The sequence below is a fragment of the Hypomesus nipponensis genome, chromosome 10 (assembly GCF_054491055.1).
Source record: "Hypomesus nipponensis isolate SF chromosome 10, ASM5449105v1, whole genome shotgun sequence".
Taxonomy (NCBI): Eukaryota; Metazoa; Chordata; class Actinopteri; order Osmeriformes; family Osmeridae; genus Hypomesus; species Hypomesus nipponensis.
Genome location: NC_140370.1, coordinates 16,517,501 through 16,536,345, shown reverse-complemented (window position 1 = coordinate 16,536,345; position 18,845 = coordinate 16,517,501). Strand labels below are relative to the sequence as shown.

General features: G+C 51.3%; 3 protein-coding genes across 4 annotated transcripts in view; 1 reads left to right on the top strand and 2 right to left on the bottom strand.

Moving 5' to 3' along the window:
- Positions 1–1,040: 1,040 nt before the first annotated feature.
- slc25a42 (solute carrier family 25 member 42) lies at positions 1,041–8,339 on the bottom strand. The gene is made up of 9 exons (XM_084707111.1): positions 8,222–8,339; positions 7,926–7,996; positions 4,050–4,211; positions 3,389–3,488; positions 2,960–2,985; positions 2,375–2,541; positions 2,152–2,268; positions 1,639–1,790; positions 1,041–1,397 (listed from the first exon to the last, which is right to left on the bottom strand). The coding sequence occupies exons 3-9, from the start codon at positions 4,128–4,130 to the stop codon at positions 1,072–1,074; spliced, it is 969 nt and encodes a 322-aa protein (XP_084563237.1). The 5' UTR covers positions 4,131–4,211; positions 7,926–7,996; positions 8,222–8,339; the 3' UTR covers positions 1,041–1,071.
- A 1,153-nt stretch (positions 8,340–9,492) lies between these two features.
- On the bottom strand, positions 9,493–13,152 carry LOC146272008 (armadillo repeat-containing protein 6-like). The gene is given in 9 exon segments (XM_084707110.1): positions 9,493–9,771; positions 10,238–10,375; positions 10,663–10,794; positions 11,030–11,175; positions 11,539–11,943; positions 11,946–12,114; positions 12,353–12,435; positions 12,588–12,742; positions 12,983–13,152. Coding segments are annotated over 8 exon segments (1,407 nt in total). The 5' UTR covers positions 12,709–12,742; positions 12,983–13,152; the 3' UTR covers positions 9,493–9,558.
- The window catches only part of mau2 (MAU2 sister chromatid cohesion factor), a 9,510-nt gene continuing 3,163 nt past the window's right edge, over positions 12,499–18,845 (top strand). Inside the window, exons 1-15 of one of the 2 annotated variants that reach the window (XM_084707109.1) lie at positions 12,499–12,555; positions 13,592–13,829; positions 14,065–14,082; positions 14,245–14,310; positions 14,704–14,799; positions 15,046–15,140; positions 15,254–15,281; positions 15,617–15,772; positions 15,910–16,056; positions 17,402–17,492; positions 17,605–17,708; positions 17,899–17,976; positions 18,237–18,302; positions 18,422–18,505; positions 18,656–18,705. In XM_084707109.1, the coding sequence (XP_084563235.1) occupies positions 13,596–13,829; positions 14,065–14,082; positions 14,245–14,310; positions 14,704–14,799; positions 15,046–15,140; positions 15,254–15,281; positions 15,617–15,772; positions 15,910–16,056; positions 17,402–17,492; positions 17,605–17,708; positions 17,899–17,976; positions 18,237–18,302; positions 18,422–18,505; positions 18,656–18,705 (1,313 nt within the window). In that variant the 5' untranslated portion in view covers positions 12,499–12,555; positions 13,592–13,595. Of the gene's footprint in view, positions 12,556–13,414; positions 13,830–14,064; positions 14,083–14,244; positions 14,311–14,703; positions 14,800–15,045; positions 15,141–15,253; positions 15,282–15,616; positions 15,773–15,909; positions 16,057–17,401; positions 17,493–17,604; positions 17,709–17,898; positions 17,977–18,236; positions 18,303–18,421; positions 18,506–18,655; positions 18,706–18,845 lie in introns of those variants that run through there. The other variant, XM_084707108.1, reaches the window with a different exon arrangement.

The following is an 18,845-nucleotide window of genomic DNA, read 5'->3' as shown; positions in this document are numbered from 1 at the left end:
GTCTGGGTGTCAGACACAGGCGAGAATTGGTGAAGGAGGAGGGCAAGGGACGTTCCTGTTACAGATTCAAGATGGCAGCTCCTCGTGAGAACCGAGTGTTTGCTGCTGTGAGATCTGCTCTAGTCTCTCTGTGATCAAGACGGTGCTTGTGCTCACAAACAACTCGTGCTCCGGTGAGTTTTGTTGTGAAAGAGGAGATCAGGGTTTGTGTGTGTGTGTGTGTGTGTGTGTGGGGGGGGCAACTCTAAAGGTTCTTTAGAGCAGAGCAGAGCAGAGACAGGCCTCCAGCCTCGGGGGCAGGACAAGACCAGGTGACCCTGCTCACAGGTGAGTCAGCTCCAGCTGCCATGCCTCTCAGATGTCCTAAACCCCCTCGGTGGAGGCTGGACAACTTGCTCCACCCCTCTAGCCCTGCTACGGCTGCTGAATCATACACACCATCCGCACCCCCCTGGTCTCCTCAGAGATGCTACATTCCCAAAACAACAAACAAACATCCTCTTAAGTTATCTGCAAATCCTTTTTACAATTACAAGTGCCTATATATATATATCCTTTGGTATAATTCCTTCAAATAAAAACAAACACACACATATTAAATGTCATGGGGCGTGAGTCAAATCAAGCATCCCTCCAGGTGTGGGGGAGTTCTTCATCCAGGTATGAGAGAGTCAAAACAAACATCCCCCTTCACGTACAGACACACAAGGCAAGACAAGGCAAGCGGTCGGCATACACACACACACACACACACACACACACACACAGGAGGGCTTGGGAGTTGAGGTGAAGGTTTAGCGAGGGTAGTTGGCTTCCTGTTCACCAAGCATATTGCACATCAGGTTTTACCTGTACATGACAGGAGACAAACACCACGGTCCTCCAAGCACCAGACCCTCTAACACTAACACACACACTCACACACACTTTGTTCAGACTGTCTCTGTATGTGAGAGACTACCTCCAGCATTAAGAGTGCTATGAGTTTGAACTCCTCTCCACCCACCCCCCCTCCCCTCTCCTCCTCCCCTCTCCTCCTCTCCCCCTCCCCTCCCCTCTCCTCCTCTCCTCCTAGCGGGCCGTGTATCCCAGCTGATGCAGCTTCTTCAGCAGGATCTGAGTCATGTCAAAGGTCGTGAAGCTGATCCCCACGGCGACGGGGCCCTTCACCCAGTTCATGCTGAGGCCCTTGTAGAGGCCCCTGACCACGCCCTCCTCCGCCACGATGTCCCTCATGGTGCCCAGCACGCTGCCGTACGAGTGGCCCGTCACGCCCGCCGTCTGCATGCGCCGCCGAACCACGTCCAGAGGGTAGGAAGCTGATTGGCCAAGGAGTCCAGCGCAGGCTCCGAAGGCGAGGCGCTCGTAGGAGTGTGGCTGGGAACGCCCGGTCCGCTCTGGAGGGGGGAGGGAGGGGGACAGGGGGGAGGGAGGGGGAGGGAGAGAAAGAGATGGTTATGGCGTAGCATAAGCAAAAGATGTACAGAGAGAATGAGACAGACAGACACATATGCAGTCAGACAGACAGGCAGACACAGGCAGGCAGACAGACAGACAGACAGATAGTTAGACAGGCAGACACAGACAGTCAGATAGACGGACAGACAGTCACACAGTCAGACAGGCAGACAGGCGTACCTGCGTGCAGCTTCTTGAGGGTCTCGTAGGTGTAGAAGCTGAGGCCGGCGTAGGGGACCACGCCCAGGATGGTGGGGGTGAACCCTCGGTATAGAGTCTTCAGCCCCTCCTCCCGGGAGATACGCACAAACACATGCATGATGTTACTGTACCTGGGGGACAGACAGGCTGGTGTGACCAGGGGAGAGATGGATACAGAGCGGGAGAGAGAGAGAGAGACAGAGAGAGAGAGACAGAGACAGAGAGAGAAACAGAGAGAGAGAGAGAGAGACAGAGAGAGAGAAATAAACAGAGAGAGAGAGAGAGAGAGAGAGACAGAGAGAGAGAGAGACAGAGAGAGAGACAGAGAGAGAGAGAGAGAGAGAGAGAGAGAGAGAGAGAGACAGAGACAGAGAGAGAGAGAGAGAGAGACAGAGACAGAGAGAGAAACAGAGAGAGAGAGAGAGAGACAGAGAGAGAAACAGGGAGAGAGAGAGACAGAGAGAGAGAGAGAGAGAGAGAGAGAGATCTTACATCTCCTTGGGTGTGACAGCCATCCTGGCTCGGACCATGTCCAGGGGGTAGGTCAGCATGGCCGCCGTGGTGCCCGCCATGGACCCCGCCAGTAACCTAGGCAACGGCGGCAGGACTCTGGACGACACAACACAGAGCAGTTACAATGTTGTCAACACGTCACGAACGACCCCCCCCAATCTGACCCCCCTCCCCCTCCCCCCCTCCCCCGGTGGAGACTCACTTCCCCTGGAAGTTGTAGTACTCCCCCAGCAGCCTCTTGTACTGTTCATGGGCGCAGAACTGGATGGCAGCGTAGGGGATGACCCTCACCATGGTGGCAGAGTTGCCCCTCCACAGGCTGAGGAAGCCATCCTGGAGGTAGGTCCTGTAGATCAGCCTGTAGGCCTCCTGCAGGGGGCAATTAGTCAATACACCACCACATCCAGCACTGGAGGGGGGCAGTTAGTCAATACACCACCACATCCAGCACTGGAGGGGGGCAGTTAGTCAATACACCACCACATCCAGCACTGGAGGGGGGCAGTTAGTCAATACACCACCACATCCAGCACTGGAGGGGGGCAGTTAGTCAATACACCACCACATCCAGCACTGGAGGGGGGCAGTTAGTCAATACACCACCACATCCAGCACTGGAGGGGGGCAGTTAGTCAATACACCACCACATCCAGCACTGGAGGGGGGCAGTTAGTCAATACACCACCACATCCAGCACTGGAGGGGGGCAGTTAGTTCTGCTCGTCAAGAGATAAACTAATCAAAACATTGATAGGTGTTCGTAGGATGCCTGTTCCTCATAACTCACCTTGGCAGAGAATCTGGCTGAGGACACTGCAACATCAAGAACATCCAATAATAATCATTAATAAGAGGCTGAAGTAGATTAAAATAAAAGTCACTTCACATTTTTTTGTTGCATGGAGTTGGGTTCGGGTTAGACTGGGGTACAAAAATGACTTGGGTACATTTATGTGGTGTGTGACTGTGTGTGAGAAAGGAGTGTGTAGACGTAGTGTGTGTGAGAGTGTGTATGTGTGTGTGTGAGAGTGTGTATGTGTGTGTGTGAGAGTGTGTATGTGTGTGTGTGAGAGTGTGTGTGTGTGTGTGTGAGAGTGTGTATGTGTGTGTGTGAGAGTGTGTGTGTGTGTGTGTGAGAGTGTGTATGTGTGTGTGTGAGAGTGTGTATGTGTGTGTGTGAGAGTGTGTATGTGTGTGTGTGAGACGGTTCTCCTACCTTGGAAGATGATCTTGGTTCTGTCCAGAGGAGCTACGACTGTCTTAGCAACAGCACCAGCCAGAGCCCCAGACAACAGGGAGTTCAGCACCGTACGAGTCTACACACACACACACACACACACACACGTGTGTCATCACCGTATGACAGACAGGGTACAAGCTGTTAGGGTGTAACCAAACACTCTCTTCTTCGTGGATACTGAAGTGAGTTACAGCTCAGGAAGGGGTGAATTCCAGCACCTTTCTGACACTGAACACCTCCACTTGTTGTTTGACTGTGATACACCTGAACACACACACACACACCTAAACACACACACACACACATGCACACACCTAAACACACACACACGCCTAAACACACACACACACCTAAACACACATACGCAGCCTCATTCTGCTAAGGGCTGCGCTCCGGGTGACCTTGTGTGTGACCTTGTCTGTTCATGGCGATTAAAGCCTTTTCTGATTCTTCCAGTACTATCTTAACACTACATGTTACAGCATGCATCCTTGTAGGACTGCATACTAACAGAAAGGTAACGAGTCAACGACACAATTACCTCTGATTGGATGATAAAGGGATGATGTTTACCTCTGATTGGATGATTAGGGGATCATGTTTACCCCTTATTGGATGACAAGGGGGTGTTGCTTACCTCTGATTGGCTGGAGGAGGCCAGTGGCAGCCTCTCTTCCTGCCTGAGTGCCTCCTGCCCCTCCTGGACTCCAGTCCCCATGCCCAGGGACTACACAGGCCTGCCCCGCCCCGCAACCATGCACACTGGACACCAGGGGGCGACGCCGCCAGATACTGCTAACTAATGGAGGAGTGGGAGAGAGAGAGAGACAGAGAGAGAGATAAAGAGAAGGAGGGAGAGAGAGAGAGAGAGAGAGAGAGAGAGAGAGGAGAGAGAGAGAGAGAGAGAGAGAGAGAGAGAGAGAGAGAGAGAGAGAGAGAGAGAGAGAGAGAGAGAGAGAGAGAGAGAGAGAGAGAGAGAGAGAGAGAGAGAGAGAGAGAGAGAGAGAGAGAGAGAGAGAGAGAGAGAGAGAGAGAGAGAGAGAGAGAGAGAGAGAGAGAATGAGGGAGAGAAAGAGAGAGAGGTGGGAATTGAGGAGGCATAGAGGGGGGAGAGTAAGAGAGAAAATTAAAGCAATGAAGAACTTAAAATAGATAAATCTTGTTACCATGAACAGCAGCAGCCCATGTGACAGAGGCAGGACAGAGAGCACATGAGTGAACCTCAGCGATGCCTCCAGTCCCTCCTAGCCCAGCCCTGCTGACCCCAGCACAGCCCTACCAACAGAGAGATCAGTGGATGATGGACTGAGCCCGCTCCATAAAGATCTCACCAGGAGCTTTACATTCAGGGGAGGCTGAACGAGCAGAAGGCCCGGGCCTCAGTCCTTACGCAACAGTGTTACTGCTGAGGCTGAGCCCCCAGCGCTGAGCCCCAAACAGAGGAGAGTCTTGTGGGGTCTTGTTCTGCTCGCATTCCGCCTTCTAGAGCGCTGGAGGAGCTCTGAAGTTCCGAGAGGGCTGTTTGTTGTTTATTGTTTTAAAGCAGTCAAATAGAAACAACTGACAGATCCGATGTGATATCAACTACCCCCTCTCCCCCCCCCCCCCCACCCCCCTCTTCCTTTCTCATTCCTGTGGAGCTAAATGAGGTACAGTGAAATACAATAGGCCTGTTTCTTCCGGACGCTTGACTATGACAGCACCATTACTCAGCTAACTTCAGAGACAGTTGTCCCTCAGTACGGCTGGCCTACATTTCAGGGCTATAAAAAGTGACAGGGTAAGATAGCAGCATGCTAGCAGCGCCATCTGTGACAGGGTAAGATAGCAGCATGCTAGCAGCGCCATCTGTGACAGGGTAAGATAGCAGCATGCTAGCAGCGCCATCTGTGACAGGGTAAGATAGCAGCATGCTAGCAGCGCCATCTGTGACAGGGTAAGATAGCAGCATGCTAGCAGCGCCATCTGTGACAGGGTAAGATAGCAGCATGCTAGCAGCGCCATCTGTGACAGGGTAAGATAGCAGCATGCTAGCAGCGCCATCTGTGGATACCTCTGCTCCTGACACCCAGATCTGGGTGAAAGGTGTGTGTGTGTGTGTGTGTGTGTGTGTGTGTGTGTGGGGGGGGGGGGGGGTGACGTAGCAGGAGGCTTTGCTGACGCACCCACGCACACCAAACAGACACACGCCAAACAGACACACGCCAAACAGACACATACCCTCACACGTCATGGGTTCATGTCACACATTCACATGCACAAACGACTGCTCCTAATGTTTGCCTCACACAGCACAATCCCACACATCCAACACAACCCTTGTTGGCAGTACAACACACACAAGCTGAATACACTCACACACACCATACACACTTACACACAGACAAACACAAGCTGAATACACTCACACACACCATACACACTTACACACAGGACAAACAGCACCTGGACTACATTACCAGGACTAAATAATTGCCCAAATATTAATCATTCTCAGAGTTAACTCTAAGAAATATTCTATATTATCCAAAAAAGCTGCACAATCAGTAACTACTGGCAACCCAGCCCGAACCCAGACGACCGGCAGGGAGAGAGACACGCAGGAGGGGCGAGGGAAGAGATGCCTCTGGAAGGACAGCAAACAGAGGCTCTTGGAGACCCTGGGGTTGTTAGGGGCAACTTGTGTTTGCATCCAGGCAGCCGTGGCTTCCAGCCAGAGTCTGGAGAGGAACACTTAAATACCCCCTTCTCCTCCTGCCCCCCCCTCACCTTCTGTGTCACCCCCCCCCCCACCCTCCCTTCCCTCACTCCACAGATCTACTCTATTTCACCCCTTTTCTTCTTCTCTGCTATTCCCACAATCTTATCCTCTCTCTGGCTTTCACTCACCCCTTCTCTCCTCTCTCTATCTCCCTTCTCTCCTCTCTCTATCTCCCTTCTCTCCTCTCTATCTCCCTTCTCTCCTCTTTATCTCCCTTCTCTCCTCTCTCTATCTCCCTTCTCTCCTCTCTCTATCTCCCTTCTCTCCTCTCTATCTCCCTTCTCTCCTCTCTCTATCTCCCTTCTCTCCTCTCTATCTCCCTTCTCTCTCCTCTATCTCCCATCTCTCCTCTATCTCCCTTCTCTCCTCTCTCTATCTCCCTTCTCTCCTCTCTATCTCCCTTCTCTCCTCTCTATCTCCCTTCTCTCCTCTCTATCTCCCTTCTCTCCTCTTTATCTCCCTTCTCTCCTCTATCTCCCTTCTCTCCTATCTCTGCTTGCTCATCTATCAATGAAGATCCATTTACAGAACTCCTCTCACAGGTCTCATACCTCTACAATAACACAGACACACACACAGTAGGAACAGCATAGGCAGTCTGCCACATCACTCATCCATTTCCAAGGTCTCATGCTCATGTAAGCCTACGTTATGAAGAAAGCTACCGCTGCTTTAAAAACTGAACCAGATTATGATGTAATGCCTAACTAGATGTTATAGAGACACCAAGGCCAGTCTAGTAGGGGAAGGTTCAAAAAAACATGTTGCTACTTCTAACACCCAACAATTACTCAGGGAAAGATGTTTGAGAATGAATGACTGCAAGCCCTCATTAACTGACACAGAAGCAGTCATCTGGTTAACTGCCATGACACAGCACATTTACATTTATGCATTTAGCAGACACTTTTATCCAAAGCGACTTCCAAGAGAGAGCTTTACAAAAGAGCATAGGTCACTGATCATAACAACGAGGTAGTCCCAAACATTGCAAGCAGCCAAAACATGAAGCATACATTGTGAAAAACCAAATAAGTGCCAAAGGGAAGAACCCTCGCTGTGGTGAAGATGGTCTTAGGGTAAAAGGTTAAGGGGACCTATTGCTGCCTGTTTTAAGTCTAGGGCATTGTCATGATTCAGAGCATGTGAGTCACTAACTCACAGCATAGAGAGCTGTAGCATAAACGCACCACACCCACGAAGCTTCACTGTAGGCAAGAGGCTTTTCTGGTTTTCTCCGTGAATGAGTTTGTTAAATGGGTGCATCTTTAGTCGTGCGCGTTTCCTCGTACATGCCATAAGGTCATAACCCAGAGAACGGTTTTGTAATACATACCACAGACCTTGAAAGGTTAGGATGTGTCCATCACTGTGATCGTGACAGGGCGGGTGTAAGTAAGTGTGAAATACATTCCTAGCCTATCTAGCAAGGCTGTAGGAAGTTTCAAGAGCTATTAATATACAAAATGTGTTTCAGGACACGTCTAATCTCATGCTTTATTCTTTCTGACACGAAGCTCACTTTTGACAGATTGGTGTCTAGCTGGAAAGCAACACTGGTGACTTATCTCAAACTGACGTGTTTTGTCTATAATAGGTTGGCAATGACAGATAGCTGTCTCGCTTCTCTTTTCGATACATCCCAAGCGCGCTTCGATTGGGCTGTGTGGCTAGCTAAGAATGTAGGTGTTCAGCAACTAGCAAGTTAGAGATTATCAGCATTCTAACCCTAAACCCCAAAAAAGCTCTTACCTTGTCGCTATCTTCACACCACCTGTAGATTCCTCTTGTTTTGGTCGTAGATCTAATTCAGCTTAGTTTTTCTATTATTGCGGAACGGAGGGACAAGGCTCTTTGACTGTCTGAGTGTATTTAGGTGTAAAGTTCGCAACTATTTTACACACAAATACTGTACGTTAGCAAGCATTAGCTAGTCTGCTAACAAGCTAGCATAAGCTAGCTGATAAATTGCTCAAAACCTATTAACGTTCTTCGAAAAACAAACTTTACAAGGTGTACTTAATTTGGGGTTGTAACATGTTTCGAACCTGGAAGAACACTTTTTTTTGCTGTTCCACTGCCCCAACTGACTTGGCGTGTCTGAACACTTCCATGCTGTTCTGCTAGACTGACAACGGTCGTGGCTGGTTTGACAAGGGCGAGTACAACGGAATTCTGGGAGTTGAAGTCAGTGGGTGGTAGCGCATGCCTGGATAGGTCCATTCGAGGGGCGTGTACAAAGAAAAAAAACGTGAAATTCGCCTCTTTTTTTCTTAAGATTTTTGTCCCTTTGTGCAGTTAGGAAAGCATATTCACACATTCACAAAACAAAATACACAACAGTTCGTATAGTTGTTTTATTGTTTTGGCATGCAAGTTGTAAACATAACTCTAGAAATGAACACGTAAGTATGCGAAGTTTCCAGTTTTACATTTACAGAATCGCAGCAGGTAATAAATAATATTATGTGTATTCGACTTTATGCAGCGCCGGCGGCGCCGATAGTCGGCTGCAGCCGGCTGTCTTGAAGCTGACAATGCCATTGGCTACTTCAAGTCAGCCGGGCTGCAGGTGGCTGCAGGCGACGCCGGCGCTGCATGAAGTCGAACACAGCTATTAAAACGCTGAACTTGAATGTTAGTGTACACATGTGATTCCAGCTTGGTACGGGATGTGTGGGCTCACGTGCATTGAGAATCCTAAGGCATTGAGTACACAGTAGAACAAAAACGTCCAAGTTTGCAGAAACAGAATTGAAACGAACTGATAACCAACGATCACCACAGTGAAGGACCTGTACACTTCATAATCGGCCCGTTGCCTGAAACACACTTGTTTGAAATCGATGTGTCAGATGCAACCTACAGCCAAAAATAACAAATCAAGATTTTATACATACAGATTCAATAAAAACACAAACTGTAGGAGCCATATGCCTTGACACCTATAAACCTAGTACTGTGTAAGACTACAGCTCGTGCCCTGGGACTGTACACTGCCTGGTGTGCATCGTATCTACAGCGAGAGGACAGGGCTTTAAGGAAATGTTGAGACCATTTACAGAGACCCTTACAGAGACCCTTACAACTGACCCTTACAGAGACCCTTGCAGAACATCACTCTTCACACAACCAAGACCTCATGTAAGTGGTGAAGCATAAATCTCTCTCTCTCTCTCTCTCTCTCTCTCTCCCTCTCCCTCTCCCTCTCCCTCTCCCTCTCCCTCTCCCTCTCCCCCTCCCCCTCCCCCTCCCCCTCCCCCTCTCCCTCTCCCTCTCCCTCTCCCTCTCCCTCTCCCTCTCCCTCTCCCTCTCCCTCTCCCCCTCTCTCTCTCTCTCTCTCTCTCACATCAGGGTAGGCAGACGCCCCAGACCACCAGGCCGGTCAGTTGGTGAGGCTCCCCTTCTTGCCCGTCCACAGCTCCCGGAGCTCCACTTGGCAACCCAGGTCTCGCAGGGCGGCGCGGCCCACGTCGTGGCAGTCCTGGTGGGTCGCCAGCGCCTGGCTGATCAGGGCCTCCGCTCCCATCTCCAGAATGGGCTGGGTGAGCTTCTGCATGCGAGCCACCATGTTCCTCAGCAGCATGCACGCCTGTTTCTGGGGACAGGAAACAGGAAGTGTCTTCAGACAGTATGGACAACAGGAACAGGAAGAGGAGGGTCACATGACTGAAGATGGAAGTAGGTGAGTGGAACACGTGAAGTATTTTTGTTGTCATTTACAAGCGATCGATGACAGCACTCGTACATTTGAAAACAAACACAAACCACATGACGACACGTCTCCCTTTTCACTTGTAAACAGAACAGACCGTCATTCAACAGCCATAAATGAAAGCGATCCCAGGTAAAGTTAATGGCCGGGTTTCCCATATTAGTTAAGAAGCTCTTAACGCTAAGAGCTTCTTAGGAGCGTTCTAAGAACGCTCTAGAACGCTCTTAGAACGCTCCTAAGAAGCTGTTGGCGTTAAGAGCTTCTTAAAAAATCTGTGAAACCCGGCCAATGTGACTTGTGAAGAGCGTGTGGTTGAGATGTGAGGTAGGGGAAAGAGGGGCGGGGCTACCTGCACATTGACGTCCTGGGGGTGTGTCTTCATGGCCTGCAGGGCAGCCATCGCCCCGCCCTCGTCCATGATGACTCCGCAGTTGCTGGGTTTCCGGAGCGCCAGCACGCTAAGCGAGGCGCAGCCCTGGTCACACACCTGCAGAGGGTCAACAACGGCACCATGAGGAACCAAAGAACAGCTGTGTTTTGTCACACACACTCTCCCCCTCCCCCTCACTCTCCCTCTCTCTCTCTCTCTCTCTCTCTCTCCCCCTCCCCCTCTCTCTCTCTCTCCCCCTCCCTCTCCCTCTCTCTCTCTCTCTCTCTTCCCCTCCCCCTCCCACTCCCTCTCTCTCCCACTCCCTCTCTTTCCCCCTCCCACTCCCTCTCTCTCTCTCCCTCTCTCCCTCTCCCTCCCTCTCTCTCCCTCCCTCTCCCTCTCACCTGTGCGTTAGTAATGTGTCTGTTCATGGCGATGACGATGAGCTCCACTCCGCCTGCATTCACAATGGCGTCCTTCACATCATCGTTCCCCGCTATGGCCCTCAGCGCACTCAGCAGCTGGCGGACCAGCTCCTGAGAGGACCGCAGACACACAGGTAGGACTACGTTACCCAGTCCTGAAGCCATGGCTTCCCACACAGCAACACACAGGCTCAGGTAGACTTTGTAGTTTATTCGATTTACAATCCCAAAGAGATGTCATACTGCTCTATGCATATACACATATACATCCTTGATAACCAGGGCACCAGTTTACGAGGCTGCCCTACTGTTTCAGCCAACCCATCTCCCCTGAGCCGGTTCTCACCTGGGAATCCATGCCCTCTGCCAACAGGCTCATCATGAACTTCAACCCCCCGAGGTCACAGATGTCCTGACAGAACTCGTTCCTCACGGCCAGGCGTGACAGCGTGGCACACAGCTCGCTCAGCACCGCCGTGTTTTCAGGGTGGGCTGGGACGGAGGGACACACATTTAAAGAACACATGTGTAGGGAGTCAGGTGGCTGAGCGGTTAGGGAATCGGGTTAGTAAACAGAAGGTTGCCGTTTGGATTCCCAGTCGTGCCAAATGTCGTTGTGTCCTTGGGCAAGGCACTTCACCCTACTTGCCTCGGGGAATGTCCCTGTACTTACTGTAAGTCGCTCTGGATAAGAGCGTCTGCTAAATTAAAAAAGTGCTTTCCTAGCCTCCATGAAACCTAGGCACCAAAAGAACGCTTTCCCTGAAATACGGTGAACATTTGACCATGAAATATTTGTCTTCTCTCCGTCCATAGAACCCCCCCCCCCCCCCCCCGCAGACTGCAGGCTCTCACCTTTCGCCGCCTCGATAAGCACCTTCAGCCCGCCGTGTTCCAGAACGATCATCTTGGCGTGCTCGTGAGCGTTCCCAAACGTGACCCTGATGTCGTCATCGAAGGTCATAACCCGCAGCGCCAGACATGCCTCCCTGACCAGGCTGGCGCGCGCTGCGTGCTGCGCCAGGGCGTCGACCAGCAGCGCCAGCACGCCGGCCTTCACCAGATCCTGCCGGTTCTGCTCGTGCTTCAGGCAGCAGTGCCGCACAACGCGCACGGCCACGCACGTCACGTCGGGGTCGTCTCTGTGAGCAGCCAGCACACTCACCAGGAGCTCACGGCCCGCTGGGTCCAGCAGGTCGGGCTGTCCGTCCATCAGCGAGGCCAGAGCGGTCAGGGAGGCCAGCAGGAGGCCGGACCCCCCAGGGAGGCCCGGCAGGTGGACAGGATGACGGGGTAGGCTTGCTTCTGGGCCGCCAGGTGTCTCTGGGCAAAGCCGAGCGAACATTGCTGGGTGAAACGTTGTAGCTCCTCGGTGACGCGGGTATCCGAGGGCCCGCTGGAGGTCTGGGCTATCTGGAGGGATTCCAGGGCCTGGGTACACCAGAGGATGAGGGGGTTCATTAGTACTTTTCTTCCTGTATTGTGTTGCTTGCTGTACTAGTATTACTAATATGTCTCAGCAATTCGCCCCTCTGGGACAAATAAAAGTGTTTCGATTATAAACTTATCAGTATTGGTGACGACGGACTGATTTCCCAAACAATTGTAATAAGGTGTGGAGTGTGTGATATCATTGGCTGAGCATAAAGCAGTTAGGATTCAGACAGACCTGTAGGACCTCGTGAGATTGTTCGTCTTGCTCATCAGACACGGTTGTCGGTACAGCCTGAACTATACAGCTCAGGTCCACACCTGAGGATTAGAGGGGGAACATGTTGCTAGGCGATTGTTTAACGTCATGCTGCACACCGCTGTTAGTTTCCACCGGGCCACGTAACTGTAGAAGAGGAGAATATAGGGTTGTGTATCTGTGTGAGTAACAACCTGTCACATTTCAGTCTTACCTTGAGACTGAAATTGTTCCACTGCTTCCCGCAGTGCCTCGTCGCGGTTCATGTCGAACTCCTCAATGTTTTCCTTGACAACCGCATCGAAGGTTTCTTGGGTTATCCGGCGTAGCGCCATGATCAAGGATTCAGGCTATTTCTTTCAAACAGATCTGTAATGACAGCATCTCGTTTGCGAAAAGATCATGACATGATTATTTTAGCCCTGTAGCTGTGTTGATGGTAGCTGGCTTTGCGTTTTCATTCCTGACTAGAACGAGTTGTTTCTTGAACAACGCAGGCCAGGAATAGCAGCATGGCTAACTAACAAGAAACAGAATGACTTTCTGAATTTAACATGAATGGCTTACAGTTTTACAGTTACGGTAGAAAAAACAACAACAATCTCTCACCAACGCCCAATGATGCCCGGTTGCTGCTGCCAGTTGATAACGAACCAAGCCCAACCTGCCCCTGAACTAACGACAGGGGTTTACGCTATTAACGTAAAACCCTGGCAATTGTTACTGATGGCCACGCTGGTTTTTCTGAATACAGAAATGCGTAAATAAGTCCTACATCTAAACCGTCTCGGTTAATGAGAAACATTTGAGTTGTGTTCCGCTTGATGTTATCTTAATAATGAAAGTATTTTACATTGGAAATGACCTACAACGATAGTTAAAAAAATTATAAAACATGTGACAGATATTATCACCCATAATTATGAATTAAAAGATATATTAACATAAGATTAATACAAAAGGCGGTTATTTTAAATCTGAAACTGCACTAGTGTGGGAGAGCAGTGCACCGCAGGGCTGCCCGGGAACTCACTTTTAGGAACATCGTGTCTCGACTTGTCTATTGCACAGATCCAAGGCCAGCTACTGGGATCCTACGAGCAACATAATCAATCGTCAAAACGAAAGCATAGCTGTACGGAGATCAGCGCTCGGAGGGCGAGCCAAAGGGAAAACCAAGCGGGCAGTCTTGACGATTGTTGTTGTTTTTGTTGTCAGCACAATGGCGACGAGCGGAGAGGCCCCAGAACCTTGGTATCTAGCCTTACTCGGCTTTGCAGAACATTTCCGAACATCAAGCCCACCCAAGATCCGCTTATGTGTTCATTGTTTGCAAGCGGTGTTTCAGTTCAAGCCACCACAAAGGGTAGAGGCCCGAACGCATCTTCAACTGGGTTCGGTTCTATATCACCACACCAAAAACACCGAACTGGCCCGCAGTCACTTGGAGAAAGCGGTGAGCGATCTGTTGGAAAGACCGTGGATGTAGTTACGTAGGCCTCAGTTTGGCTATACTGCTGATGCTAATCTCATAGTGGTTGCTAGCATTTTTGAACGTAGAATTTTCCAACACGACTTTAGTGCTAAGTTGATCATTGTGCATTGTTGTATAATCATATTAAATAATGCACAATGTCATACGTAATATCAACTGCTGTCGATTTAACTAAGTTGTTTGTTTTTCTTTTTAGTGGTTCATTTCACAACAAGTATCCTTTTGCTCATATTTTGACAGAACCAATTTGTGTCTTCGTGTCTGCGCTACAATTGCATTTGATTCTTCTGTTCTCCTTTGATTGTCTTCTCTAAAACTCTACATGCACTATTTAAAACAGTCAAGTTTGGCCGAATTCCTTTACAAGTAATGTCAGATTCCCCAGTTCGAAGATGTCAAATTTGAGGCTGCCAGTCTTTTATCAGAGCTCTACTGCCAACAGGTAGGCGATATCGATATCTTCAAATTGAACAGATTAAAACTAATAGTCAAGTTTTAAAGATCTCCACCGCAATTCGTTATTGTTGTTGACTCAGTCAACATAATGTGTTTGTTATTTCCACTTAAGTTTTTTGGTGATTGAAACCGCCACTGTAGTCAGAATGATAAGTAATCCCTTTGTCGTCTTTTTCCTCAATGAGCTGCTTTTGCATGTAAGTGAACTCGGAAACAGTAAGACGATCAAGTAGAGACCTGCCCTCTAGACTTCTTGTGTTATTTATTTGTATACACCCCTGATTGTCAGACATTTCTCCCAAGTCAATTTGGTGTGATATGGCACTGTTGACTAAACCATCTAACCAGTGAACTGTGCTTGTCTCATCCTTGTTTGAAGAACCTGGTGGATTCAGCCAAGCCCTTGTTGCGGAAGGCTATCCAGATCTCCCAGCAAACTCCTTACTGGCACTGTCGACTGCTGTTCCAACTGGCGGTAAGAACTTGAACTCCCATCATTCCTCAGTCAAGGATCCTACCTCTGTCTCAATACGTTTTTTTTTGTATTTTCAAACAGCCTTTGACGTGATTTAAAAATATTATCCAAAAGTAAGTTTATCCAAAGTAGGGTCAACGTTACTTTCATGAATGCTGGTGTTTGGGGTGTTTTGCTCTACTGTGTGGGTAGGTCCAAGTTCAGTTCCAGGTCAGAGTTCAATCTCTCTTTGTCTGTCTCTGTCAGCAACTCCACACCCTGGAGAAGGACCTGGTGTCAGCCTGTGACCTCCTGGGGGTCGGGGCGGAGTATGCGCGCGTGGTGGGCTCTGAGTACACCAGGTAGAGGACCACGCATACTCACCCTGCTAATCCTGACAGACCATAATACTCTGTGTAGTTCGATAAGGCCTGGTCAGCTGATCTGACTCCTGTGTCTCTCCTCTCTCACGCAGAGCCCTGTTTCTGTTGAGTAAAGGGATGGTGAGTTTGCATCATCGCAAATATCAACCTCATTCTATACCCTCGATACCCAAGAACGGTACTTTATTTTATAATGACTGTCTTTCTTGTCTCCCTCCCTGTCTCCCTACCTTCCTGCCTTCCTGTCTCCCTGCTTCCCTGTCTCCCTGCCTGCCTGTCTCCCTGCCTGCCTGTCTCCCTGCCTGCCTGTCTCCCTGCCTGCCTGTCTCCCTGCCTGCCTGTCTCCCTGCTTCCCTGTGTCCCTGCCTGCCTGTCTCCCTGCTTCCCTGTGTCCCTGCCTGCCTGTCTCCCTGCCTGCCTGCCTGTCTCCCCGCCTGCCTGTCTGTGTGCCCCAGCTGCTCCTGATGGAGAGGAAGCTGGGCGAGGTGCACCCTCTGCTGACGCTGTGTGGGACCATCGTGGAGACGTGGCAGGGGAACCCCATCCAGAAGGAGTCCCTCAGGGTGTTCTTCCTGGTGCTGCAGGTCACACACTACCTGGACGCAGGGCAGGTACGCACGCTCGCTCGCCCCGCCCACCCTGCCTGCCCAGGGGCCTGTCAGTTTAGTACCTCTCTCCATCTCTCTCTCTCCATCTCTCTCTCCTGATGATGTGTCTGAGGTTGTGTGTGTGTGTGTGTGTGTTGCAGGTGAAGAGTGTGAAGCCGTGTCTGAAGCAGCTGCAGCAGTGCATCCAGACCATCTCCACACTCCACGACGACGAGATCCTGCCTAGCAACCCGGCCGACCTCTTCCATTGGCTGCCCAAGGAGCACATGTGTGTGCTCGTCTACCTGGTGAGGAAGAAGAAACAGGAAGAACAAAACAGGACAGCGTGACATCATTGAGGAGCCTGTGTGACGCTGGCAGGAGGGTGGTGTAGCTGGTGTGGAGGGCGGTGTAGCTGGTGTGGAGGGTGGTGTATCAGGTGTGGAGGGTGGTGTAACTGGTGTGGAGGGGGGTGTAACTGGTGTGGAGGGTGGTGTATCTGGTGTGGAGGGTGGTGTAGCTGGTGTGGAGGGTGGTGTAGCTGGTGTGGAGGGTGGTGTAGCTGGCAGGAGGGTGGTGTATCTGGCAGGAGGGTGGTGTAACTGGCAGGAGGGTGGTGTAGCTGGCAGGAGGGTGGTGTAGCTGGTGTGGAGGGTGGTGTATCTGGCAGGAGGGTGGTGTATCTGGCAGGAGGGTGGTGTAGCTGGTGTGGAGGGTGGTGTATCTGGTGTGGAGGGTGGTGTAGCTGGGGTGGAGGGTGGTGTATCTGGCAGGAGGGTGGTGTATCTGGCAGGAGGGTGGTGTATCTGGCAGGAGGGTGGTGTAGCTGGTGTGGAGGGTGGTGTAGCTGGTGTGGAGGGTGGTGTAGCTGGCAGGAGGGTGGTGTAGCTGGTGTGGAGGGTGGTGTAGCTGGCAGGAGGGTGGTGTATCTGGCAGGAGGGTGGTGTAGCTGGCAGGAGGGTGGTGTAACTGGTGTGGAGGGTGGTGTAGCTGGCAGGAGGGTGGTGTAGCTGGTGTGGAGGGTGGTGTAGCTGGTGTGGAGGGTGGTGTGGAGGGTGGTGTAGCTGGTGTGGAGGGTGGTGTAGCTGGCAGGAGGGTGGTGTAGCTGGTGTGGAGGGTGGTGTAGCTGGCAGGAGGGTGGTGTATCTGGCAGGAGGGTGGTGTAGCTGGTGTGGAGGGTGGTGTAGCTGGTGTGGAGGGTGGTGTAGCTGGTGTGGAGGGTGGTGTATCTGGTGTGGAGGGCGGTGTAGCTGGTGTGGAGGGCGGTGTAGCTGGTGTGGAGGGCGGTGTAGCTGGTGTGGAGGGTGGTGTAACTGGCAGGAGGGTGGTGTATCTGGCAGGAGGGTGGTGTATCTGGCGTGGAGGGTGGTGTATCTGGCGTGGAGGGTGGTGTATCTGGCGTGGAGGGTGGTGTATCTGGCGTGGAGGGTGGTGTATCTGGTGTGGAGGGTGGTGTATCTGGTGTGGAGGGTGGTGTAGCTGGCAGGAGGGTGGTGTAGCTGGTGTGGAGGGTGGTGTATCTGGTGTGGAGGGTGGTGTATCTGGTGTGGAGGGTGGTGTAGCTGGCAGGAGGGTGGTGTAGCTGGCAGGAGGGTGGTGTATCTGGTGTGGAGGGTGGTGTAAGGAGGTTAAAGGTGTTGTTTTATCTTTAAGGTGACGGTCATGCACTCCATGCAAGCGGGCTACCTGGAGAAGGCTCAGAAATACACAGACAAAGCTCTGATGCAGCTGGAGAAACTGAAGAGTGAGTATAGTATGCTGTGTGTGTGTAGTACAGTGTTAGACAGACAGGGAGGAGGGGCCACCGTGTCAGTCACTGTGCTGGACACTAATGTGTGTGTGTGTGTGTGTTTCAGTGCTGGACAGCAGTCCCATCCTCTCCACCTTCCAGGTGATCCTGCTGGAGCACATCATCATGTGTCGGCTGGTGACGGGACACAAGGCCACCGCCCTGCAGGAGGTAGGGAGGGAGAGGGGGGAGGGAGGGAGGGGAGGAGGGGGAGGGAGGGAGGGAGGAGGGGGGAGGAGGGAGGGGGGGGGGGGGGGAGAGGTTGTGAAAAGGATGGATATGAATGGCTATAACCCTTTCAGGAATCTTGGAGGTCGGCTACGTTATTGTTGTGTGTGTGTGTGTGTGTGTGTGTGTGCAGATCTCTCAGGTGTGTCAGCTGTGTCAGCAGTCTCCCAGGTTGTTCTCCAACCACGCAGCCCAGCTTCACACACTACTAGTGAGTACCACCCTTTACACACAACCACTGATTCACACACACACACACACATTCACTCACTCACACGCACACACATTCACTCACTCACACACACACACATTCACTCACTCACACGCACACACATTCACTGACTCACACGCACACACATTATCTTTCAGTAATGTACACCCAGTCACACAAACACACTTCCACACGCTAGCCGTCTCTGTGTGTGTGTGTGTGTGTGTGTGTTGTTCTGACTGTGTCTCTGCTGTTTCTAGGGTCTGTATTGTATCTCAGTCAACTGCATGGACAACGCAGAGGCCCAGTTTACCACAGCCCTGCAGGTAAGCCCTGTCCCCACACACACACACACACACACACACACACGCACACACACTGGGTTGATTAATTGAGTAAAAGTTCAAGGGGGCAGACAGACGACCTCTGACCTGTGTATCTTCAGCTGACCACTCACCAGGAGCTGTGGGCCTTCATCGTGACCAACCTGGCCAGCGTCTACATCAGGGAGGGCACCAGGCAACAGGAGGTCAGAGAGAGAGAGAGAGAGAGAGTGTGTGTGTTTGTGTGTTTGTGGTGTGTGTCTGCCTGTGAGTGCATGTTTGTGTGTGCACCTGGGTGTGTGTGTGTGTGTGTGTGTGTCCTTCTAGTCTAACTGGTTCCTCTCATCCCTCTCCAGCTCTACAGCCTTCTGGAGAGGATCAACCCAGACCACAACTTCCCAGTCAGGTAAGAGAGCGTCCTAGAACACCCCTCGCGCCAGCCTCACCACAAGCTGCCTGTCAGCTGAACCCGCTTCCACGGAACACCATGGTTACACAGTAGTTCAGTGAGCTGAACGCCGTCAGGGGTTCTAGAAGACATGGTTG